This window comes from Poecile atricapillus, chromosome Z (assembly GCF_030490865.1).
Source record: "Poecile atricapillus isolate bPoeAtr1 chromosome Z, bPoeAtr1.hap1, whole genome shotgun sequence".
Classification (NCBI taxonomy): domain Eukaryota; kingdom Metazoa; phylum Chordata; class Aves; order Passeriformes; family Paridae; genus Poecile; species Poecile atricapillus.
The window spans coordinates 86,532,257-86,555,350 of record NC_081289.1 but is presented as its reverse complement, the minus strand read 5'-3'; the positions used below and the strand labels follow the sequence as shown (position 1 = coordinate 86,555,350).

Genomic DNA, 23,094 nt, shown 5'->3' with positions numbered 1-23,094 from the left:
GGGAGCCAGATGTCAATGGACGTGGCCAAAGCTGCAGAGGGGCCAGGGGAGCTGTGGGCTGGCTCCTGATCACTCTCCACCCTCTTTCCATGCCCTGTGCAACATGCCTGGAGAGGAAAGTGGGGCAGCCCAGGGCTCCTGGGAGCTCTCTCCCCTCCCACAGAGGAAACCCTCCTTAAAGCCTTGGGGAAAACAGCAGTCAGCAGTGCCACAAATATCCCTTCCCCACCCCATCCATCCTGCCCTCCCTCTGCTGGGACAGTTCCTGCAGCCCAAGGGGCAAGAGCCAGGAACTCTCAGGATGCAGTGGAGCCTTGCCCTCCCCCTCTGCCCATTCCCTACCATGGGCACCCCTTTGCAGCCACTGCCAGGTTATGGGATGTGTCTCCCATGGAGGGACCCCAGCAGGACTGCTCAGTAGCCAAGTGTCCTGAGCCTGCTGAGGATAATTCCTCTGGGCTGTGCCAGTCTTGTCTGGGCTGGGCCTGCACTGCCAAGAAGCAGTGATGGCAGCTCAAGCCTCAGCAGGGCTCAGGCTCAGAAGCACAGCAATTACCTCCTATGACTGTGCCTGGCATGGCCTCCCTTCCTGCGGCAGAGGCTGCCAATGAGCCACTGCTTCCTCCAGGAAACGCCACCTTCAGCACAGCCTCTTCATCCACTTCTGCAGAAAGGAAGAGGCAGAGCTGAATCAGATGGAATCATTTCCCGTTGGGGTGGTGGCATCTTACGGAGGCAATGCTTGTCAAAGGCATGGTTAAGGATCAGGAAAATGTCCAGGCTCTTGGGACTGGGCCAAAGCACTTCCTCCTCCAAACAGCAGCATCTCCTGATGTACCCAGAGATTAGGAAATTGCAGGAGATATCAGGGTGTGCATGGGCTGTGGTGCACTTGAGGCTCCCTGTCAGCTGATGCCAAATGCCTTCCCTCAGAGGCTGGGGAGAAGCTGCAGCCAGGCCAGGCTGGGAAACAGCCCTGCAGGCCATGAAAGCAGCAGTGGGGCTGCGAGGCTGCCATGGATCCCTTCCCGCTGTGCTGGACACAGCGTGTCCAGATGTGCAGAGAAAGGCCCCGGCTGCTGAGTCTCAGGAGGAGGCTGAGGGACATGGACCCACCTTGTGCTCCCTGCTGCATTTCCTTCAGCATTTGCCACATGACTTCAAATGGCTCCAGGGATTTCTTGTCTGATGTGTGTTTGGTCTTTCCTGTTGGAGGAACTTCACAGAAAATATTTCAGCTTCCCAGGAATGGATCTCAGAAAAGCAGTGCTCAGGCTGTGGGCTCAGCAGGGACACCCTACTCACCTCTGCGATGGGAGCCGGGCTTGTGTGCAGCATCCAGCCCAGGAGCCGGAGAAATCTTCTCTGCAGACACACCTGCAACTAAACAGCCACAGAAGCTTCTGTCACCTGGTTCCTGCCATGTTGTCAATGATTATTCCTCCGTGGTTCACTGAGAACGTACCTGCAGGTGTCCCAGAGGGCTTCAAAACTTCATACTGCCAGGCTAATGGAGGAGCTTTCCGAGCAACCCCATCTAGAAATAAACCAAGATGAGAATCATTCCCATTGAGTGCCAGGGCTGGCTGTGGCCCTGGGCTCATAGCAGGGCTCCCACTCAGGGCTGCTCCTGTGCCTTGGGCCTCTGGGTGCTCAGGGCCAGCTCCGGGAGCAGCTGCAGCAGGAGAGATGTTGGTGAACAAGTCCCATTTCCCAGGGGCTGGGGACGAGCTCCAGAGGCCTCGGAGCTGAGGCACCTCTAGCTTTGGCTGTTTCCAGGCCGTGCAAGGACCAGCCCTGGGGGGAGAGCTGCTGCCACACGTCCCCACCGAGGGCTGAGCCCAGCACAGCAATTACCTCCTGTGTCTGGGCCTGTACTCATGTGTGCCATCACATTCCATCCGGCATCAGAGACTGCTGATGAACGACCACATCCTCCAGGAAATGCTGCCTTCCACAGAACCTCTAGGTCCATGTCTTGAGAAAGAAGAAATACAGCTGGGTCGTATGGAGCTGTTCCCCATTTGAGTGATGGCATCTTCAGGAGGCAGTATTTGTCAACAACAGGGACCAGGGAAATGCCCATTGCAGCCCCGAGCCGGACTGCCCCAGGAGGGACCCGGGGAGGGACCCCATCCCCTGCGTGCCTCAGAAGAGACTCCAGCCCCACTGCGTGCAGCAGGAGGGACACAAAGCACCAGCAGGCTGATGGGAGCCCACAGCCCTCTCCACAACTGCACTAAGAATGCAAATCCCCCCTCATGTACCTCAGGAGAGACCCCCATCACCCTGCACACCTTGGGAAAGATTCCAAACCCCCTGCACGCCTCACACAGGATTCCAAATCCCTTGCATGACTTACAGGGAACCCCAGTGCCCTCCATATCTTGGAGGGAACCTAAAATATCCCTGTGTGTCACACAAGGGAACACAGCCCTGCCGTGCACCTTATGGAGCACTCCAAAGCCCCCACGGGCCTTACAGGGAAGCCCAGCCCAGCTACACCAAGTGTTTTCACCTGGAAATCAAGTGTAGCTGCAGCTGGGTTCTTGTGCTCCAGTGCTGTTCATCAGCCCCACTGGGGCCCACAGCTACGTGGCCCTTCCCTTCCCTTCTGGCCCTTGCCCAGAGGAGCAGAGCCTGTGCAGCACCCTGCAGGATTGCTGATGGCCCACCAGCTAGGACCTATCAAGGGTGTGTTAATTAGGGAGAAACTTTGTTTTTCCTGCTGACATTGCTGGTAAGACTGCATCCCTGGAGATGCTCTTGATGGTTCACTCTTTTCCTGGGCATGCCAGTGGAGGAGGTCCAGGCCCAGGTAATGCCACTGAAGGAAAAGTGCCCTCAGCCCTGGGACGCTCAGCATGGGCTCCCCGAGCCCTCAGGACCCCACCGCTGGTCATGGCAGCTCCAGCCTGGCTCCTGCCTGCCCACACCGGGGTCAGCCCCGCCTGCTCCTGGACATGGAGCTCAGCCAGGGCTGGTGCTGTGTGGGCTTTGCTGGCGGTACCACACAGACACTGGGGTAACAGCTCCATCTCTTTATTGGAACAGATGAAGGGGCCATCACCTACACTGGCAGATGGGCCTCACCTTCAGTGCTGGTTAGAGGGCAGGGCCAGGGGGCTCAGGGGCAGAGGAAGCACCATGTTGGTCTCAGCTGGGGCACGGAGGGTGCTGGGCTGGTCCTGGGGTCTCTACAAAAACTAAGGAATGGGCTAGGCTGGGGCAGAGGAAGATCAAAAGAGGGACTGAAGGCACCTTGGGGATACCCATGGGGAGAAGATCTACAGCATTATAGGTAGATTCCTCCTTTTCTGGAATGCCTGCTCTGGGGTCCTCTTCTCAGAGCTCTTGAGAGAGCTGCCCAGGCCCTTATTACTGAAGAGGAGCTGCTCAGGCTGTCCGGGTGTGTAGGGCAGGCACTGTCCTTCAGCTGCATTCCAGAAGTGCTCCTGTGAAGAGAGGAGGCGGCTGAGGCCCCCAGCTGCCACTGGCACAAAGGAACCCTCCTGCCCAGCGGGGCCCAGAGCCGCCAAGGCTCCCCAGCACGGCTGAAGCTGCTGGCACACCTCGGCCCAGCTGGACAGCTGCCCCTCAAGGCCCCGACAGGCAGGGGATGGCTCTGGGCAGGGTCCCTGGCCAGGAGCAGGCCCCAGAGCGTGTCTGCCTTTCAAGGCCAGTCTCTTCCCCTCTCTTCTTCCTTCCTGCCTTGCTTTGCCTCTGCCTGCTGCTCCTGGGGCTGCTCTTGGCTGGGCAGCCTCAGTGGCAGCCAGCACTGGCTGCAGCCCGAGTGGGCTCCCCAGGACAAGGCCCCACAGTTAAGAGACCACTGAAAGCCCTGGGCAGCTGCAGAACTCTCAGCAGAATTATTTGGACAGCTACTGACTACTCACAAGTACCTCTGCAAGGCCAGAACAGAAGTTCAAGTGTGCTCTCTGTTGCAACCCCATTTGTTTTCCCTTACCCAGGCAGCTCACATCAAACAGCTGTAGGGCTGTAGGGCTCAGGGAAGGAAGAAGGACACCTTAGCACGGAGAGGCGCGTGCAGGGCCTCAGACCCCCTTGAGTAGAGCGCTTTGGTGCCCCAGAGGTTTACAGGATGGAAGCCTTAGGAAGACGTGCCATTTCAGCCCTCCTTTCCTCTCCCATGCCAAGTGATGGTCAGGAGCGGGGGACAAGAAGGGCCTGCTCCCTGCTCCTGCCCCGCCATCAGCTGCAGCTGATCCTGGAAGACGCCAGGGCAGAGAGGGTAACATTTCGACAGGGCAGGTGGGCTGGGCTGGGGTGGGGCCCCAATGTGAGGGGGAGAGCCTTGGGCTGCTGGCCAGCAGCACAAAGCCACGAAGGCCACAGCCTGGCCGGAGCACACAGCTTGGAAGGCACCGTCCGCCTTAGATGTGGCGTGGCAAGGAAAGGAACCTGCCAGGGCTCTGGAGACTTTTGGGTTTTTATTGTCAGTCTTGCTGAAACCCAGGGCTAAAACAGAGCCTCTTCTGGCTACTTCATCATCTTCATCTTCATCATTCTCTCCTCTGGGTGGCCTGTTCAGGCTGACAGCTCATAGCACATGCATGCTTGGGTTCTGCTGAGTCCCAGCTTTTGCTTTGATAGCTTCATTCTTACTATGACAATTCTCTCTTTTCTCCTAAAAGGCTACTTCTGAGCTTCCCTACGACAACAATACTCTACTCTTAGCTAAACATTAGTGAAGCTTGCTATGCTCTAGCGTCCTAACTAAAAGCGGCTAAGCTAAGAAAACAACAAAAGATTAAATTTTCCTCTGCGTGGCTCAGCTCCTCATAAAGTCCAGGGGATGGCTGACTCTCTGCTGAAACACCATCCATCCCCTTTGCACTCCTCGGAGTTGGCGCAGCACAAAGGCTTCCTCAGGCGCAAGCCTCTCCTCTCCAGTCTTCCTGCACTTGCTTGGCTGAGACGATGAGAGCAGCCAGGCTGGAGGCGGGCTGGCCTGAGGTCACAAATGGATGCTGCCCAGAGAAAAAACAAAAAAGAAAGGGACCCTTACTTTCCAAGATCACAGATTTCTCTTCAGCCTCTGGCGCTCAAGCAGGATTCCTGGGCTACCAGAAAGATGCACCAAGAGGACCCAGAGCACCCTCTGCCCCTGCGCCTTCCTGAGCCGCTCACCTGGCTCACCCAGGCCCACGTGGCCACAGTCCCCTTCATCCCTTGATGCGGCTGTGCTCAGCTCACAGGGCTTCTTGCTGCTTCCCTTTTGCTTACCTGCAGGAGCTCCTGGGCAGACCAGCACCTGTCTTGGTCCGCCTGCAGGCAGCAGCACAGAAAGTCGCGCAGGAGAGCCGAGTGGTGCCTGGGGTTTTGCAGTTTTGGGGGGCCGTTCCTTTCGATCAGTTCAAAAACCTACGAGAAACACAAGGGGATGCTCAAGCTGCTCCTTTCCTGGCCACAACAGCTCTCTCCACACAGAGCCCCTTTGGGAAGCTGCACCTTACCCTGAACTTGGGCTCCCTCTGGTAAGGAGCTTCCCCTTCCACCATCTCCAGCCCCGTGATCCCCAGGGACCAGATGTCCACTTTGGGGCCGTAGGCTTCTCCTCTCACGACTTCCGGTGCCATCCAGCTGGGAGTGCCAACGCTGGAGTCGCACCTGCTGCACTCAGGGCTGAGCCGAGCACAGAGACCAAAGTCAGCTGAGGAGAAAGACAAAGCCTGTCAAAGACAGCGACCGCTGGCAAACCAGCCACGAGCATTGCCCACTCCAAACCTGACAAGGCCATGCTCAATCTTTGTCCCGGCTGGAAAAGCTGCGGTGCTCTGCTTCTGCGCGGCTGCAGCCGGGGAAATAAGAAATTTCACTTCAGATGCACCCTCAGCATGCCCGCACTGGCCAAGCAGCGCTTCAGGGCGACTGGCAGTCGCCCCAAAAGCAGCCCCACAGCACATGCTGGCTACGCTGCGCCTGACCGGCCATACCCACCCAATTTGACTGATCCGTCTGTGCCCATAAGAACGTTGCTGCTTTTGATGTCTCTGTGGATGACTCGGCGCGAATGAAGGAAATGCAGTCCTTGCAGGCACTGAGAGAGAAAGGAGGAAGGCAAGGGGAAAAGTTCAGGCCACCTGATTTAATACCACAAGAAAGGAAAGGGCTCGAGGAGATTGACAGCTTTCGTAGGGAATTTGTGAGCGCAGCATCATGCTGCTGGCAAGAGGAAGAGCTTGCTGCTTCAGCACCCCTAGAAGTGTTTTCTGTCTTTTGAAGCAAAGGCATCTGAGCTTCCAGGAGCCCCTCCTGCCTTCGTTAGAAAGTGCAGGACCTTTGGCTGGCCAGGGGCATGGCAAAGATTTTATTGGCAGAGCTGCAGCAGCAGAGGAGGAAGCAGCACGATAGACCTGTTGCAGAATCCAGTGCCATCTGGGCTGCAGTGCGATCTTTTGAAGCTCAGCACATTCCTTCAGCTAGAAATTCTGCCAGCTGCACACTGCCTTGGAGCAGCAAGGGGCACAGGACAGACAGACATGCTCCAGGCAAACACGGAGAGGCAGAGGTGCCAAGAGGAAACAAGTGAAAGCAAGCGAGTGAGCGAGCACGAGCGTCAGAGGACAGACGCCATGTAAGAGTGTGAGAAGAGAGCCTGGACAAGTGCGGGGACAACGGCAGGCAGTTCCCTTCAGATGCTCGCTCCTCTACTGTGTCATGACAGCAGCACCAAAACAAAGGCGTGAGCAAGAAAAACCTCTGCTCTTCTTCCCCACCGGCTGACAAGGACCATCCTGTGCAGGCCAGGGCTGGCACAGGTGCCATCTCTCACCTCCCGACAGACAGCGCCTATCTGTCCTTCCTCCAGGTACACTGCCCTGAGTACATCAAACAACGTGCCGCCGTCCATGAATTCCATTGCCAGCCAGAGTTCCTCGTCGACCAGGTAGCTGCAAGAAGAAAAAGTACGGCATGGAGAGAGAGCAATGGGCACAGCTCAGTCACCCAAGGGCCTGAGCCAGGCTTTTGCCACTGCTCTCCAAGCTACATATGCCGGAAGAGATTCTTGCACACCACGTGCATCCTCCTCCCCTGTGCTCGACACAAGTAGAGAAAGCACAAGCAGCTCTGCTTTCTGCTGCTGACCAGAGGGGTTGGTCATTTCTGTCTTGCACTATCTGAAGGAATGCTGACATGCGAACGCCCCAACCTGTCTAAGTAGGTAACAATATTGGGATTCCTGTTGTCCCTCATGGCCAGGATTTCATTGACAGCCAGCTCCTCAGAATCCTCCTCTTCCAGCCTCATTTTCTTGATGGCCACCTAAAAGGACATAGAAGACCGTTCACTTGACAAGTCGCTCCTTGCAGCAGATCACAAGGAACATGGAGCGAGTGCTTGTGCGACCACGCAGCCGAGCTCTGCCAAACTGCCTTGTTACTAGACAGCAGAGCTTAGGAGAAGCACCAAAGCCTGTCCCATATGCATTCTGCACACTGAGCCCAGTCTGTGCTTTAGACGAACAGCCTCTGCTGCAGATGAGCAGCCTCTGCTGCAGAGATGGAGCGGCTGGCCAACGCTCCAGCCACGCTCTCTAGCAGCAGGTGAAGTTCTCTGGAGCTGCAAAATCCACGGGGGCTGCTGACCCATTACCTGTTTCCCTGTGCTGGCGTCACAGGACTCTAAAAACAGCTCCAAAGCCCCTAGAAAGAAAAGGGCAGCAGAAAATGCCCTTTAGTCCCTGGCACTGAAAGCGACCCTGGGCAGGAGATCTCCCCAGGCTGCCTGCTACCCTCTTTCCAAAGAGCCGGACTGAAGCGTCTCTTCAGCCAAGAGCACATCAGCCCAGCCGCCCTTTGCCATGCAGGCTGTCCAAGAGAACACTCGAGTCCAACATGAAGACCAGGGGCTGCTGCAAATCTCCAAGGCACATGTGCACTTGCTTCCGAGCCAAACGCACAAAAAAGTGGGGCTCTTAAGCCTGTGTGTCTGTGTGCGTGGGTGGGTGTATAAAATGGACAAGACGAACTTTGGAAACAATGTCTTTGAGAGCTGTTATCTGGCAGCTCTTGTTTGGCAAGGTGTTCTGGTGGCCCATAAAGCTTGCAGGGCCAGGAGAAGATCCTCCAGCTCCTGCTCCTTGCCACAAGCAAGACACTGCCAGCACCAAATTGTCTTGGATGATGCCATCTGCTTGCTCTTGACTCAGCAGTCTGGAGAGGTGGCAGGAGGAAAAGCCAGCGGTGGACCGTGTTTGGAGTTTGCCTGGTTTGGCGCTGGCTATGGCACCATCGAAAGACCTGGCCCACGCTGCTGTACAAGGAGCAGACGTCCCGCTTACCCTTGTCCAAGTTCTTCAAGGGCTGTGTATTTGCTCCTTGGCTCACCCGGGCTCACAACACTCCCTGAAAGACAGAAGCAGTGCATGGAGCTCACTCGCAAGCAGAGGCGCCACTTCCCAGACCATCCAAACTGCAGCCCCTCTGCCAGTCGGCAGCTTGAGAGCTCCCTGGGGCCTAGCCACTCGCGAAGTGCCAGCCTTTTGCTCAAGCAGAAGCAATCCCTGCCTCTGTCTTTGCCGCAGAAGGCAGCCCAGGCAGAGGCAAGCCAATCCCAGCTGCCCTCAGAGGCAGCAGGAACGCACCGAGCGCTCTCTCGCTGCCTGAAAGAACAGCAGCAGGTGGTGCAAAGAGGCCTAAGGGCCTCTGAGACAGGAGACACGGGAGGAACTCGTGGTGCAGCCTGCACCGAGACACGCCGCTTGCACCCTGCAGCAGCCCCCCAGAAATACAGCAGACGTACTCAGTCTCATCAGCCTCTGCTCCTCTCTCATCTCGGCCGGCTGGGCAGGGCTGCCGGACCCAGGGCCAGGAGTTGCGGGAGCGCCGGCTGCCTCAGGCCCTGCTGCTCCAGCGGCACCTTGGATTTCAGAGCGTGTGTCCAGCTGCGACAAGAAAAGGTGGCCCGTCAGAAGGCTGGCTGGCAGGCCCAGATGCCCCGCAGAGCGCACGGCAAATCAAGGCCTCAGGCAGGTGCTGTCAGCCAGCGCCCGGCCTCTTCAGCTGGGGGGCTTTGGATGTCCCCTACTCCAAGGCAATGGGAAAAGGCCAAGGGCTACTCTGCTACAGCAGCTCTTGGGGAGGTCCACGCTACATTTTATCAGCTTTTCTGCTAGACCCCTGCCACATGGTATTGACACAGTTGCAAAGACCCAGAAGGAGGTGGGAGCACGGCCCCAGAGCCTTGGTGCTTTTCTCCTCCTGCCTTCTCCTGGACAATGAAATCAACCAGGAGCTGGCGTGCAGATGTCTGACCAGACGCCCACAGCATGTCGCTCTTGTCATCTGTTTCACTCATTTCCCCTCTGCATTTCAGGCTTTAGGGAGCAGCCCTTGGCAGCTGCCTTCCTGCCCTCCCGACACCCAGCCGGCCTTTACAGTGTGGAGCTGCATTGGTGCGGATTCCCCTCACCACACTCTGCCTGACCACGTGCAATTGAAGTGCAGCCTACGCTGCGCCTGAAGCTCCTTACACCGTGTAGAGGGCCAGCTCCCTTCCAGGAGCCAGGGCCTCTCAAGTATCCCTCAAGGCTGTCAAGTGCGTCTTGGAACTGCTCTGTCCGCTGACCAGCGGCAGCCTGCACTGACACCGGGCACCAAGGGGCTCACTTCTACACCGGCAATCATTTCACGCTGCCCCTGCTCTGACCCCAAGAGACATGCTCGGGGCCTCTCAGCATCCCAGCCAAGTGCTGCTTAAAACTCAAAGCTCAGAAGCCATTAGGCAGGGGTCCCCTGCTTGGCTGGAGCAGCACAAACGTCGTGGCAAGCGCACAGCCCCCAGCATCTTCAGCCATGAGCACCAAGGTCTGGGTGATGTGCCACTTGAAGCTTGGCCCTGCACCAAAGGCAGTGCCAGCCGCTGGTGCCACTTACTGGCTCTGCCTGTTTGGGCCGTGGAGGGACAGCAGCTGGGGTCTTGATGTGGTCTTGCTCCTCTTCAGCCTCTTCCTCACCAAGAGAGGGAGCCAGAGGAGGTGCTGACCCTGCCGTTGAGCCCTGCAGACAGACAGCAGTGAGACACACTGGCAGCAGCCAATCCTTCAGGAGCTGCTTGCTCTTGAGCTGCCTAAGCACCTGGACTAAGGGGAAATGCTAGACTTTGATACAAGTGGCATTCTGAGCCATCAGAACCCTACAGAGATGGCTGAATTGGGTGCTCCTCCATCTTGCCGTGCATTTCATCTTCCACCCTGGCTAGAAACAGCAAGACATCTTTTGGGCTGCCACACTTGGCTTTCCTCTCTTGAAAGGCTCTTCACCAGGAAATTAGGAAAGAGCCAGTGCTGCCTTTGCTCCTGCTGACGCCAACAGGCAGCTGGGCTTTCCATCAGCCTCCCCGCCTGCCGCTCCCCACTCTACTGCCACAGGCCAAGCTCACAGCTTGCTGCACAATTCTTACACGCCAGCAAGGTCAGAGGCTCCTTTGCCACTCACTCACCAAAGGACAGGCTGGTCTCCACGCGCGGGTGAAGTGACCTGCAGCCAGCAAGGGGAAAGGAAGCAGAGGCCCTCAGAGAAGCGCCTGTGCTGGTGACTCCCACAAGACAAGTCAGTCTCAACAGAGAGCATTTCCTTTCCCCAACATCCCTCCCATCGGGAGCAAGAGCTCTGTCCCACAGCAAGCAAGCAAGGAAGCAAGCAAGCAAACGACAAGGACACCGTGCTAGGCTCTGTCTACATATGGGCCTCTTTTGCCAGGAGAGAAATAGAAACAGTGGCATGGAAATGCCAGCTGTTCTTTAACAGCCAGAGCTTCTGTTCTGCCCAGAAGCACAAGCAGCTTTTCACATCAATTGCATGCAGGGATTCCCATGCATTTGCTGAAGACACTAGCCCAGCCAAGCGGCCCCAAAGGGCCCCTTGGCTGTGGCAGCCCTCTGCTGGAGCAGCCTTGGAACAGCTCCTGGCTTCAGCAGCAAAGCCTAAGTGCTTTGGAGTTTGCGCTTGGTGGCCAAGGGGGTCGCTCTCTTGGCACACCAGAAGGCTCAAGCCACACAGCCCAGGTTTCTCATGGCAGGAGCTGGAGTAAAAGACGCTTTCCCTCAGCCCTGGAGAGAACCCCGGAGTTTTTACAGGTACTACTGAGCATCTCCCCTTCGAGTCTGCAATTTGCAGCTTGAAGCAGCAAGCTGAGGAAATGACCGATGGCACTGCCACACACTCTCCCGTGGAGAGAGCGTGGCCGCAGCAGCTTCCATTGCAAATACTCTCTGCCCTGCAGTGGGTACAGACACCCCCTTTGCAGCTGATGCCCCTGGCAGGAGCTTTAGCAAAGTAAAGCTGGCATCCTAATGAAATTTTGTTGCCAGATCTAGCGGCTCCCTCCATGGGCATAAGGAGCAGAGTGAAGCACAAGGCAAGGAGATGTTCCCCCCCAGGAGTGAGCTTTCCTTACATGTCAGGTGAGTCAGGTAGTAGCCAGAATATGCCAAAGGAAAAACAGTGCAAACCACAGCACAGACTTGTCCGATCATTTTAGCAGTGCTGTGCGGGTTTGCACAAAGCCGAATGCCACCCAAGGGAAAAAAGCAAGACTCCTCTCGGGGTGCAGGCCGTCTGCTGAGAACTCCTTGCTCACAAGGATCCTCCTGCAGCGAGCAAGCGCAAGAGCTGCTCTGGAACAAGCAGGCCTTGCGCGCCCCAGGACGACGCCATGCTGACAGCACTGTGACGTGGCAGCGCTCCCTTGACCTCACAATAGCAGCCGCTCTGGCTTTGCTGACATCGTTGTGCCCAGCAACCCAATCTTGTGCCCAGCCAACGCAAAAGAGGAGCCTGCGAAATTGCCCTCAGTCATAAAGCAGCCAAAGAAATCCTCACAGTGCGTGCTGCAGTGCTCCAGGCTTGCCGGGGGAGCTCAGCAAATGCACCCATCTGCAGCTCCCTAGGCCAAGGAGAAGCCTGGGAAGGAAGAAGGATGTCAAGGAAGCAAAGCAAACACCACTTCTGGGCCCCAAGGCTATGACTAAGAGCAAGTGTGCTTCTTCCGGCTGGCCTCTTAGTGGCTTCTCAAAAGTCTAACTTTTGCTCTGAGAATTAAACCTTCTGGTCTTGTTTTCATAGCTTTTAGCCACTTCCTTAGGATAGTAACTATAAACATAGATGTTTATGCATTCCATTAAAGATATGTCTTTTAATAGATATTTCTCACGACCAGTGTGGTTGGGAAGGTAGTAACCTAACTATCCAATCCCTGGTCGTTGTTGAGGATCTATAAATACTGAAACAACAGAAGAAATCTCTCTCTCTTTCTATCACACATTGAGCTGTGTTTGTGTGAATCATTTTGTGTCCAACAGCGACACCTAACTTCTTCCATGACACCTGGGGGACAAAAGAAGCAAAGCAAATGAATTTCCAGCAGTATTGCAGTGCGCAGCTGCTTCTTGAGCACGTAGGTACCTGCTGACCTTTGCTGTGACTCCGCTGGGAGCCCAAGCTCCCTTTGTGGCAGGGAGGTGTTGGCTTATCTCCTGACGCCAAGCTCCTCTCTTCCTGCGTGCCGTTTCTCTGGGAGATTAAGGCCAGAGAACACGCAGAGGAGCTGTCCACTGATTCTCGGGCTGCCTCCGTTTTGTTTTGTTGGAGCTTGGGCAGCACCCTTTTGTCCAATTATCTGCAAAGCAGTATAGATATCAATCCCAAAGATTGCTGTCCAACAAAATAAAAATGTTACAAGAAGTTAGAAAAGAAAGGCCTTGTATAACCATGGTTCATATATTTTCTTCACCGAAACTTTATTCATGTCACTTTGGTTTGCCAAGTTTAGCTTATTACACCTGGACCTCCCTTTTGAGGTGAACTTGGAGGCCTTGTCCGGGAATGGTTCTCTATGCCCTCTATCTAAGTCAAGGCTTGCAGCTGTTGCAGTCTTTGGGTGATGGTACAGTATTTTAGGGAAATGATAATGTGTCCTTCTTAATTACCATCCTATCTCTCATGTGCTGCTCATTATATTAATTATCTTGGTCATTTCTGCTCAGTGTGAGTTTATTGCTTTACCACATGTGTTGTTTTACTTCAATGTTACCTGCATGTTAAATAATACGTGTTATTTGAAAAAAAACCACAAAGAAGTAGGAATATGAGTCTTTAAAAAATGTTTAAATAATGCAATATTTACACTAGAAATTTTAAAAGCAGATCATCATATTTTATCCCCAGCACAGTGATGCTGCTCTGAGGATTTGTTTATGCAGAACCAATTTCTGAAACCTTTTATATAAGGATCCCAAACTGAGTCTGCACTGGCATGGCCTAGCTGCTTTACTAACCTAGGGAGAACCTATGCATGTGTTATATTCCCAGCAAGTCTAAAGGGGTTATCTGGGGTTACCTGCTCATCTGGACAAATATCAATTGCGTCCATGAAAATGAGACCCAGTGAGAAGAAAAATGACCTAATCACCATCCAGCCATCGTGGCCAAGACAGCAACAGAAATAAGACTGCCAGGACATGTCTGTGTCTGGAGACTTACAGAGACAGCCTGCCAAGAGAAGCCTTATGTCCTACTGCACTCACCGTCATAGTACTGTGCTCCTACTAACATTCTTCAGTTTTTCCCTGTTTCAAGCTTTCAGAAAGACATTTAGTAATGTCAAAGTCAACACTTCCAGCTAGGGGACTTCCTCCTGCCTAAACAGCATGGCCCCTGAACTCCAGCCACATGAACTTTGGAGCAGTAGTTATTTATTTCCACTTCCTAGGAGACCTTGGACATTATCTTTTTGTTCTCCTATACTGCAAGTCTCTTTATCAGTGACATGATTGTATTTGATGTGTTTTTATTGACTGTGATCTGTATTCCATGTGTCTTATCCTGTATCTAACAGATGACCAGTAATAGTCTTAATAAGATCATGGCCTTATAGGTGGAAACTGTTTTAACATCAGGATACACAAACCCTTTGCATAAAAAAAAAAAAAGGGGGGGGGAACTGTCACATGTAGGTAAAACCTTACAAAAGAAAGGCCTTGTAAAATTGTGATTCAGGCTTTGTTACTTCAACTAGCCTTGTTGCTTTGGCTGAGTACAGCTAACAGCTAACCTGTTAAGTTCCTGTGAGAAAATAATTTTTACAATGAGAATTAGTTTGTTTATCAATCTGTTCCTGTGGGAACTGATTGCACCCGTGAAGAGAAAGATTCTTACCTGTGAGAACTTGTTCCTTATCCAGGAGATAAATATGTAAGCATTGTTAGAGAGAAAAGTTTTGATTGACATGTACACTTGCCATTACCAACCAACGAACTGAGTTACTAACTAATTAGAATTAAACATGGTGCCTTCTGATACCCATATAAATATAAGCTGTGTGCAATAATGATTTAGCTATGGTGGAAGAAGAAATAGGTGTCTGTCTGTCTCTACTGTGACAGAAAACCACATTTGAACAGCCAAAATCTGCACTCTCACAGACGTTTGCCCAGTTCCATGTTCCCTGGAAGATTCCTTGCAGACATTTGGATTGCCACATCCCAATGGAAAGGAGACACCTTTGTTCCCTTCTCTTGCAAACTCCCAAGTTAAGCCCAGGAGATAGCTTGAAAGCAAAGGTAATGGGTCGGAGGGGGGAAGGAGTGCATGCAGCTCCTCCAGAAATCAACTCTGTTCACCCATGGAGTAATGATTCCAGGCTTAGCTTGCTTTCCTGGTGACTCAGCACAGACACATCCTCTGCTGGTGGACATCACAGTGTCTTTGAGGAGCTTTCCACTGGGCTCTTCACACTTTGGATTCACAGCATTGGATTGCATTTCTACCAGGAGGAACACCTGAAGAGAGCATGTGAGTAGGAAATAAGTTTGCCTTAGCATCCCAAGACATGACAGATATTTTTAGTTGTGAGCAGAGTTTTCACAAGTAATGGTGACTTGAAGACATCCCAGGATTAGATTGCGCATTCTGAGTCACAGCAGTGCAGAGCGACTTTTCAACCCAACCCTTTCAAAATGAGGAATTACCAACCCAAATGGATTATGTCAAACTTCTACATATTTACCTCTGCTTTGCAAGCAGAGTTTCTGTAAAGCTTTTTGATCAACACACAGATCCTCTTATTTCCCCTACTTTGGTCTTAAGCATTAAAGTATACCACCTGGTTTTGAAATGCAATTCAAATGCAACTGTTCCTGCTCCTTTGTATAACTTTTCTTGCATGAGGTGGAAATACTCAGTTGTGCTCTTTATAGCATACTTTGTTATTGTTGGACTGAAAAAAAGACCACAGGAACTTCTCCCAGCAATAGAAAGTATGTAGAATAGCATTATAAAGATGCTCTGGCTATATTTATGCTTTATATATAACTTTATTAAATTTATACTTCAGAATAAATGCTACCTAGTAGGACTTCAGCTTAATTCAGTAATTTCTTTTCAGCAGTTTAATTTTCATGTAAGACTGGACAAGGAAAGTAATCACTTAGGAAAATGAGTTTTCCACGTACATGTGCAATACTCTTACATCTGGCTTATTTTTGAAAAGGTCTGAAATGTCTCCATCTCATTTACTAAGCCCACAAGAAACTTAGTTTTTCTTGAAAAAAAATTAATCTGATCCATTAAATTACAAAAGACCTCTGAAACACCACTTCCAGTACCAACAGCTCCAGGGTAGATCCCTGCTGTGGATGGATTCCTCAAAATTAAAATGAAGTATCTTGGGGACTCTGGAGTTCAACTCCAGAGATATCACAGTCAACAGTCACAGCTTGAAATATAGCTCCCATCAGTTTCAAAATAAAATAAAAGTCTTCCATGTATGTATAATTCAAAGATGAGAAGGAAGGAAGGAAATGTGTGGGAAGATTCTGAGAGGAGGAAAGAAAATAATATAATACTACTTATCCTTGTCCATTGTTCTACCTGAGTGAACTCCTTGCTGTTCAATAATTAGGGTTATATTACAAAATTATCAGCCAAATTTAAAAGGTTAACTCAACAGCTTAATGTTCCTTCCTACCACTGCTCTGGGTATGGGGAACATTGTCACTTGTTTCCAATGCAGTAGAGGAATATATTACTTCAAGTGGATTCTGTCCAAGAACAATGTGGGGTATTCTAATTAGTAATTAAAGTTGCAAGAACGGAGAACTTTGTCAGAAGTTCTATTTTTTCCACAGTTTTTTGATTCTTGGTCCAAACATTCCTTTGACAAGCCAGATGGTACCTGGGATTAATTTTTCAAATACGCTCATGTTTCAATATGTCCAACTCTCTCAGCTGCTGAGGGTTAGACATTTATACATTTACTCAGACCCTGGTGCTGGAGGACTACCCTGAGGCACCTTCTGTAAGACCTGGGAAGATGTCTGAGTGACCAAAAAGCTTACTCTATGCCATTTCTATCTGTATCCAAGTACTGTTTCTGTGTGTTTAAGGCCTGGTGGCACAGGCAGACCCAGAATTGCAGGACAGGTGGAGGTGATGCTGCTCCCTTTAAAAAGGTTGGAGTACCCAGGCAGAGTGAATATTTTTCCTTTCGGCTTGCTCTCTTGCCTTTTGCCTCACTTGTTTCTTGGCTTTTGCCTTTGAACTGAGGGATCTGGGCAGAAGCTTCATTTTTGGGCCTTCTTTAGCCTGATGTCATATTGCCAAAGGCAGAGGGGTGTTTAGGGCAGGCTTTTCTGGGCTCACAACAATAGCAACGTGGCAAAGCTGCGTCTCCCAACCAGAAACTGTTTCACAGTGACCTTTTCAAACCCTATGGTGAATCTTGAACCAGCCAGGGGCCCGGCCACCCCATGTGAGTGTCAACAGACAGATTCTTCCCCCCAGCCACAGGCACAGCACAGGGGACAGCAGCACCAGCTGGTGGAGTCCGTTAGGTGGCAGGAGGAAGCAGCTGGTAGCAGTGCTGACCCCACACATGATGGCTCTTCTCATCTGCCACTAGAACTGCTCTGTAAGTTCCAGCACTCCTGGAGGGGTTTGCTGCCACTCTTTCCCTTTGTCTCTCAGACTGTATGGCCACCTATAAAGGCCACTGTATTGAGAGGAAGGTCAGACACCATTTTCCTTTTGTCTCCCTGTCATGTGTCAGGCGCCATCTTGGAAGGGGTATTTCCACCATTTTGGGTTTCTTCTTTTTCTGGGAGGGCTTGTGAGATTTAGCAATTTGATATCTAGTGATTATTTACTGGGGATTTTTGCCTGTTTCTGTTTTGCTTGTCAGTAAACTGCTATTTTTTCACTTATATCCACTTGTATTTAGTTTCTTCTTATTGGTGGAAAGGGATTGTTTAAAACAAAGGGGGAGAACTCATTTTAGACTGTTCTTTAAATTTCTTTAGGTAAAGTCAATTCCTGAGGATGCTTTGGACTTCAGTGGCCCCAGGTTTCATCACTTCACCTGAAGTGATGATGAGTGTCCCTGAGGGCTGCAGAGCTCAGGCAGGTCCCTGCCTTGGGCTGTTGTTGGACTGAAGAGAATTCTGGGGACTAGGGGCCCGTCTCTTTTGAGTGTGGCAGGCCCTGGCCTGGCTGAGAGTGGAGGGGTTGTAGCTACAGCCCTAGGCAGAGGGGTCTGCCACCACTGCCCTCCTCGGCTCCTACTGGGGTGAGTCTCACTCTGTGGGGACAGGCACAGATGGTGGGGAACTGCAACTTCCCCATCAGGGCAGCCTCTGATGTATCAGCTTCCACCTCCATGTTGCTGGCAGAAATTCCCTTGTAGGAGCTGCTGGAGCTGGAGCTGGCAGACCTGGTGCTGGCTGAAGGCATATGGGTTTCCTCCTCATCAGCATGGGAGTGCAGCAGCCTCTCAGCTTCCTCACTGCAATGGAATTGATGACATTGATGGGCCCATGAACCAGTTGTGCAGTGCCATCCCTGAGGCTGTTCTGCAGCCTCAGGACCAATGTCTGACACATCCAGACACAGACACAGAAATCATTCAGGGTGCTGCTCTCTTCAGCCTGTACCAGCCACCACCTGCTCTGGAATATTCTCTGCAGCCTTTGGCAGAGCCAGGGCAGCACGGGGTCCAGGAGACACTGTTTTCATTGGGAAAGTTCTGCCCATACCTCAGGCAGGATGTCACCCATGCCCACTGAGGTAGGGATAGTGTCTCCTGTGGAGAAGATGGAGGGGACAACACAGGGTAATGGCAGCCATTTTCCCCCCTCACTGGGGCCACTGTCAACTGTCCAGTTCCTCCTGCCTGGCTGCTGGCTTCTGGAGACTCTCTGGAGAGAGTGATGACACACTGTAGATAGTCCCATTGACTCTGCTCGGAGAGCCCAATAGATCTTATCAGTGTTCTGCAGAGTGGGTACAATGGATTTCTTAGTGCCCATCACAGGATGCAGTCCAGGCAGAACTGGTGGTGATAGGGCAGAAGCTGTGTCATTCTGAGTGCCCTGGCAGATAGGGTGTGATAGTCTGGCATTTAGAAAAAAAAGTGGGAAATATTCCAGTTTGTTTCCATGGCCATTTCTGTGCCATGTAGCATGCTGGGGGGAGCTGAGGACCAAAAGCTGCTCCCCCTTGTTCGTGTCACACAGACCAGTGTGTGATTGTGTGAGAGCCCTCCTGATTGTCCCAGGCAAGGGAAGAAGAAACACCCAGCCCTGTCAAGAAGGACACCATCTGCGGTGCCTGAACCCAATCATCCATCCCACTCTAGAGGGGCGTTTTCCTGCACAGCCAGCCTTCACTGCTGCAAATACCTGTGGTGCCCCAGTGACTAAGTCAGGCAAGGCCAGTACTGATAGCTGCAGGATGAGCACCAAAAGCTGCCAAAAGCAGCCCCCACTACACCACCCAGAACTGTGAGAAGCCTGGCTAGACCCTCCAGGCCTTGCTCAGCAGGAGTCGAGCCTGGAGCCAAACTGGCTTCAGTTCTGTCAGTGCACAAATACATTTAACGAGAGATGTGATGTCGCAATGTCCCCAATGTCCCCAATGATGTTACAATGTGACACTTGGGATGTCACTTTCTACTACTCTGTGATGACATAATGGGATGTTCCCCCCCTATAAATGCATGGTGCCAGGAGAAAAATTAAGGACCAACTGTTGACTGATGGTCACCTTGTCAACTAGATGATGACACCAAGTGCCACATCCAGCTGTTTCTTGAACACCCTCAGGGATAGTGACTCCACCATCATCCTGGGCAGTCTGTTCCAATGTTTAACAACCATTTCCATTAAGAAAGTCTTCTTGAACTTACCCTGGAACAGCTTGATGCTATGTCTTCTGGTCTGTCACTGGTAGCCTGGGGAAGAACTCAGCCCCACCTTGCTACAGTCTCCTTTCAGTTAGTTGTAGAGAGTGATAAAGTCTCTTAACACTTTATCATGTCTGGCTAACCCAGCAGCCTTCTACAACACGATGACTGCATCAGTGGAAAAAAGAGAAGTCACAGAAGTCATCTACATGGACTTTTGTTAGGCCATTGACACAGCCCTCTGCAGTATTCTTGCAGCTAAATTGGAGACACATGAGTTTAATGAATGAAGTAGTCAATGTATAAGTAATTAGCTGGATGGCCACATTGAAAGAGTTACGGTCAATGTCTCAATGTTCAAGTGGAAATCAGTAGCATGATGTATATTCCTGTGAACAAGAAATAGGAAAGTAAGGAACATCCAAGACTCACTGGAAAATGTCAGAAAGAACCACTCTCTTAAAGCATGAAGTATTGATTTAGAATTTGCTCTTGTCCTCAGCTTTCCAAATCACAAAATTTTTTGAGATTTAGGATTTGCACTCTACTAGTGTAAAGAGAGTTGTAATACTAGCCTTTGAAAATGCAAAATCCAGTCCCTCACAAATTCTGTGGAGGTGACTGCCCTGACCTGGTAAAGGGCCTCCACTTACAACATCTAAACTTTTACAGCAGAAGGTTGAAAATCTGTTTTTCATAACCTCCTAAATTACTGCTAATCTCTCTAATTACTCTCTAGTTGCTAATGTCAGTTGTTTCATACCTGCTTAGTACAGAAAAATTAAACCACAAAAACCCCATAATTCATTGTTCTGCTGTTACATGGCTTCCAGCAGAAGGGCATAAACTAGGGTTTATTTAGCCTGGGAATAAAAGTTCTACCATTTGTATAAACAGGCAGATGTCTTTTTAGGCACAAAATTGTTCTACAAAACAAATTTAAGGATCTATGTCAAAATCAGCCAAAGCAGAAGTTAATATATCAGATCGTAGATATAGAAAAATTGTGTTAAATTAAAAAGATTTTTTTTTTTTTTAATTTGGGGCTTTTAAAAAACATTTCTGAGAGAGAGTAAAGCTACTTTACATCATGGAACAACTGAGCTTGAGGTTAAAACCAAATGTGAAAAAGCTAGCTTATACCAAACTTTCATTCCGATCGGAAGGAATTTAGAATGGTTTATACCGCAGTTAAATAGGATTTCAATATCTGATTAGCATCAAGACTGCATGTTCATCTCAAAAGGAAAATTTGTTTGAAAAGTACTGAAACACATGACTTTGGAATGGTGTCAGTGACTATATCTGTCATACCCATCTGGAAGTGGGATCTCTCCCTAATGAACACCCCATAATATGGAACACCTTGGGAGGCCAAGACTAATTTTTTTTTTTTCCATCCAAAATTAAACATTTATTTGGATTCTCCCAGATATTTCAAGGTTGAAACAAAATTCCTTTTTACTTCAGAGGAAGTGCAAAAAAATGGTTGTGACTCCCTTCTGAGGGAAAGAAAGGGTCCGATATGCCAACTGGACCCATCCCACAGGGAATCAGAGGTATCTGGATGTGCCACTAGGGGATACGGTGTAGTAGCGGTTATAGTGGTGCTCTGTTGATGATTAGACTAGATGATCTTGAAAGTCTCTTTTAACCTTGATGATTCTGTATAATTCTGTGTGATTTATCAGAAAGCTGCATTTTTAATCAGAAAAAACACCACTGAGAAATACTTCATCTGTTACAGCACAACTTTGATCTTCTCAAGTAAAGCATTGTTATGGAGTTCAGGCTAAGAATGAGAGCATTTGAGCTTTTCTTGCTAGGGCCAGCAGAGAGCACAAGGTCAGTTGGTATCACAGCAGAACTGGGCTTTGGAGTGGGTCACTCCCTCCTCTAGTTTCTGGCACTTTGATTTTTCCTGGGGTGATAGTGACAGCTACCCTCTGCGCTGTACATTTGCTCCCGTTCTTCCCTGTGTAAGGCTACTGGCCAGGTAAACTCGCCTCCTCTGGAAACATGTTCTTGCCATCCAGGGCAATACTTTGGGCTGAGTCATATCTACAGGTGTCTCTACCAGAATAACCCTGGGGGCTCACAGCACTCTGATCAGTAAGGCTGACAAGGGTCAGTGGCCATGAGGATACAGCACAGCAGTCACACCTGTTTAGTTATGGTGTTCACTGCTTGCTAAAAAATGTTGCAAAGCTACAACTTTTCCAGTGTATCCCATACACTAGCATTCTCTGTGTTCAGAGCTACCTGTGGCAGGTATTTTGAAGAAATACCAGAAAAAAACATGACATGCTTAATATGGCTTTTCCTTTCCTTCTTTGACTGCCTTTTATATTTTTTCCTGCTCTCTAAACAGTATCAACCACTATATAAGCTGAATGTGTCTGAAAACGCTTTCCAAAGTTTCAAAGAATATTGTGTTTAAACCTCTTTTCCATGTTTTGGGTTTTTTTATTTTTGGTTGCTTTTAGGTTTGGTTTTGCTTTGGTTTAATTTTGGGGTTTTTTTCATTTATTGGAAATATACCAGCAGTGTTCATATGAACAGTTCTTTTGGTATTACCTACTTTTCCTATTCATAATCTGTTATATCTTTCCCCTTCTTCCTCCTCTCCTCTTAAAATACTCATTTTTACATTAATGCATAGGGGCTGCTTTTTTCCCCCCTGCTTAAACTGAACTCTAACTGCATTAAGGAAACTTTACTGTCTGATCTTTTAGGGGCTACCCTTGGCAGTCAGACTCCCACCACCAGAGACCTTCATTTCTGGAATCAAAGCCTCTTTGCTGGTAAGAAGGTATTGTACTCAGAATTATTGGAGTTTTCCTCCTCTTGCATGAGGAATGCCTAGCCAATTTTTCACTCATGACTCCTCTATAAGCATGACTGGTGTTTTTTCAGAACTTGTTCTGTCTGTGTGAGAAAGCACTAGTACTACTACTACTACTCTGATGGGACTTGCAGGACTGGGGAGAGTCCAGGGCCTGAGGGCCTCCTCTCTGGGGGATTACTGGGACACCCATGGAGAGCAACTCATGACATGCTGTTGGTCTTAGTATCATGGAGGTGGACATCCCATTGTGATGTTACAGGGTAATGGAAGCAGATCACTGGTAGTGTGCTGTGACATCACCATGTTGGACTGTCTCATTGTGTCCCTTATTGTGTATATTTGGGAGCTACTAGAGCCTGGCTTAGTCTGGATTATGCTTGGACTCCTGTTGAACATGTCCATGAGGTCTGCAGGGTCAAGCCAGGCTTTTCCAGTGCTGCTTGCTGCCATTGGCAGCTTTCAGTACCCATCCAGGTGCCCTCAATAGTGTTTCTCCACCCTTGCCAGGCTCAGGCAGCTGAGAACTGCTGAGGTGAGTTGTGGAGGGAATGTTCCCCTGGGGTGGCCACAGAATGAGTGCTCAGTCCTGGAGGACTGGGAGGGTTCTTCTTGAGGGACCTAAGCATTTCTTCCTCCCCCTCCCCAGGACAACTAATAACCATGGCATCCCCATTTTGCAGTGTGTGACATCTTTTTGGAGTGCCAGCGCCAGTGATGGGGAGCATCTTCTCATTCTTAACACAATCAAGACCACCAAAAGGCATAGACAGGGCCACAGAAACAGAGTGGAACTGTCCCATCTGCCATGATGCTCGAGATGACCTTGCTTACGTGGTGCCCTGTCTCCACCAGTTCTGCCTGGCCTGCATTATGCGTTGGGCAGAGATGCAAAGGATGTGCCCACTCTGCAGAGAAGTGATAGAGGCTGTCAGGTTTTCTGTGCAGACAGACAGCTATATAGACTGTGTCTTCACAAGTTCTGAAGAGTCAGCAAATGGCAGCACCAGGACAGCAATAACTCTAGGACAGCTGGTTAAAACCAGCCC

At 50.5% G+C, this 23,094-nt stretch overlaps 1 protein-coding gene across 1 annotated transcript; it reads right to left on the bottom strand.

Annotated features, from left to right (window-relative positions):
- Positions 1 to 4,889: 4,889 nt before the first annotated feature.
- On the bottom strand, positions 4,890 to 8,797 carry LOC131572616 (serine/threonine-protein kinase PAK 3-like). The gene is made up of 9 exons (XM_058825865.1): positions 8,767 to 8,797; positions 8,284 to 8,369; positions 7,618 to 7,644; positions 7,175 to 7,287; positions 6,797 to 6,914; positions 5,962 to 6,061; positions 5,478 to 5,674; positions 5,248 to 5,385; positions 4,890 to 4,991 (listed from the first exon to the last, which is right to left on the bottom strand). The coding sequence occupies exons 4-9, from the start codon at positions 7,270 to 7,272 to the stop codon at positions 4,890 to 4,892; spliced, it is 753 nt and encodes a 250-aa protein (XP_058681848.1). The 5' UTR covers positions 7,273 to 7,287; positions 7,618 to 7,644; positions 8,284 to 8,369; positions 8,767 to 8,797.
- Between the last annotated feature and the right edge of the window lie 14,297 nt (positions 8,798 to 23,094).

Coding starts and splice junctions, on each gene's coding strand:
- LOC131572616 (XM_058825865.1), bottom strand. CDS start 7,272: ATGAGGCTGGAAGAGGAGGATTCTGAGGAGCTGGCTGTCAATGAAATC. Junction 5,675..5,961: donor AGACGGATCAGTCAAATTGG/GTGGGTATGGCC, acceptor CTTTCTCCTCAG/CTGACTTTGGTCTCTGTGCT. Junction 4,992..5,247: donor CTGCCCAGGAGCTCCTGCAG/GTAAGCAAAAGG, acceptor TTCTCTGGGCAG/CATCCATTTGTGACCTCAGG.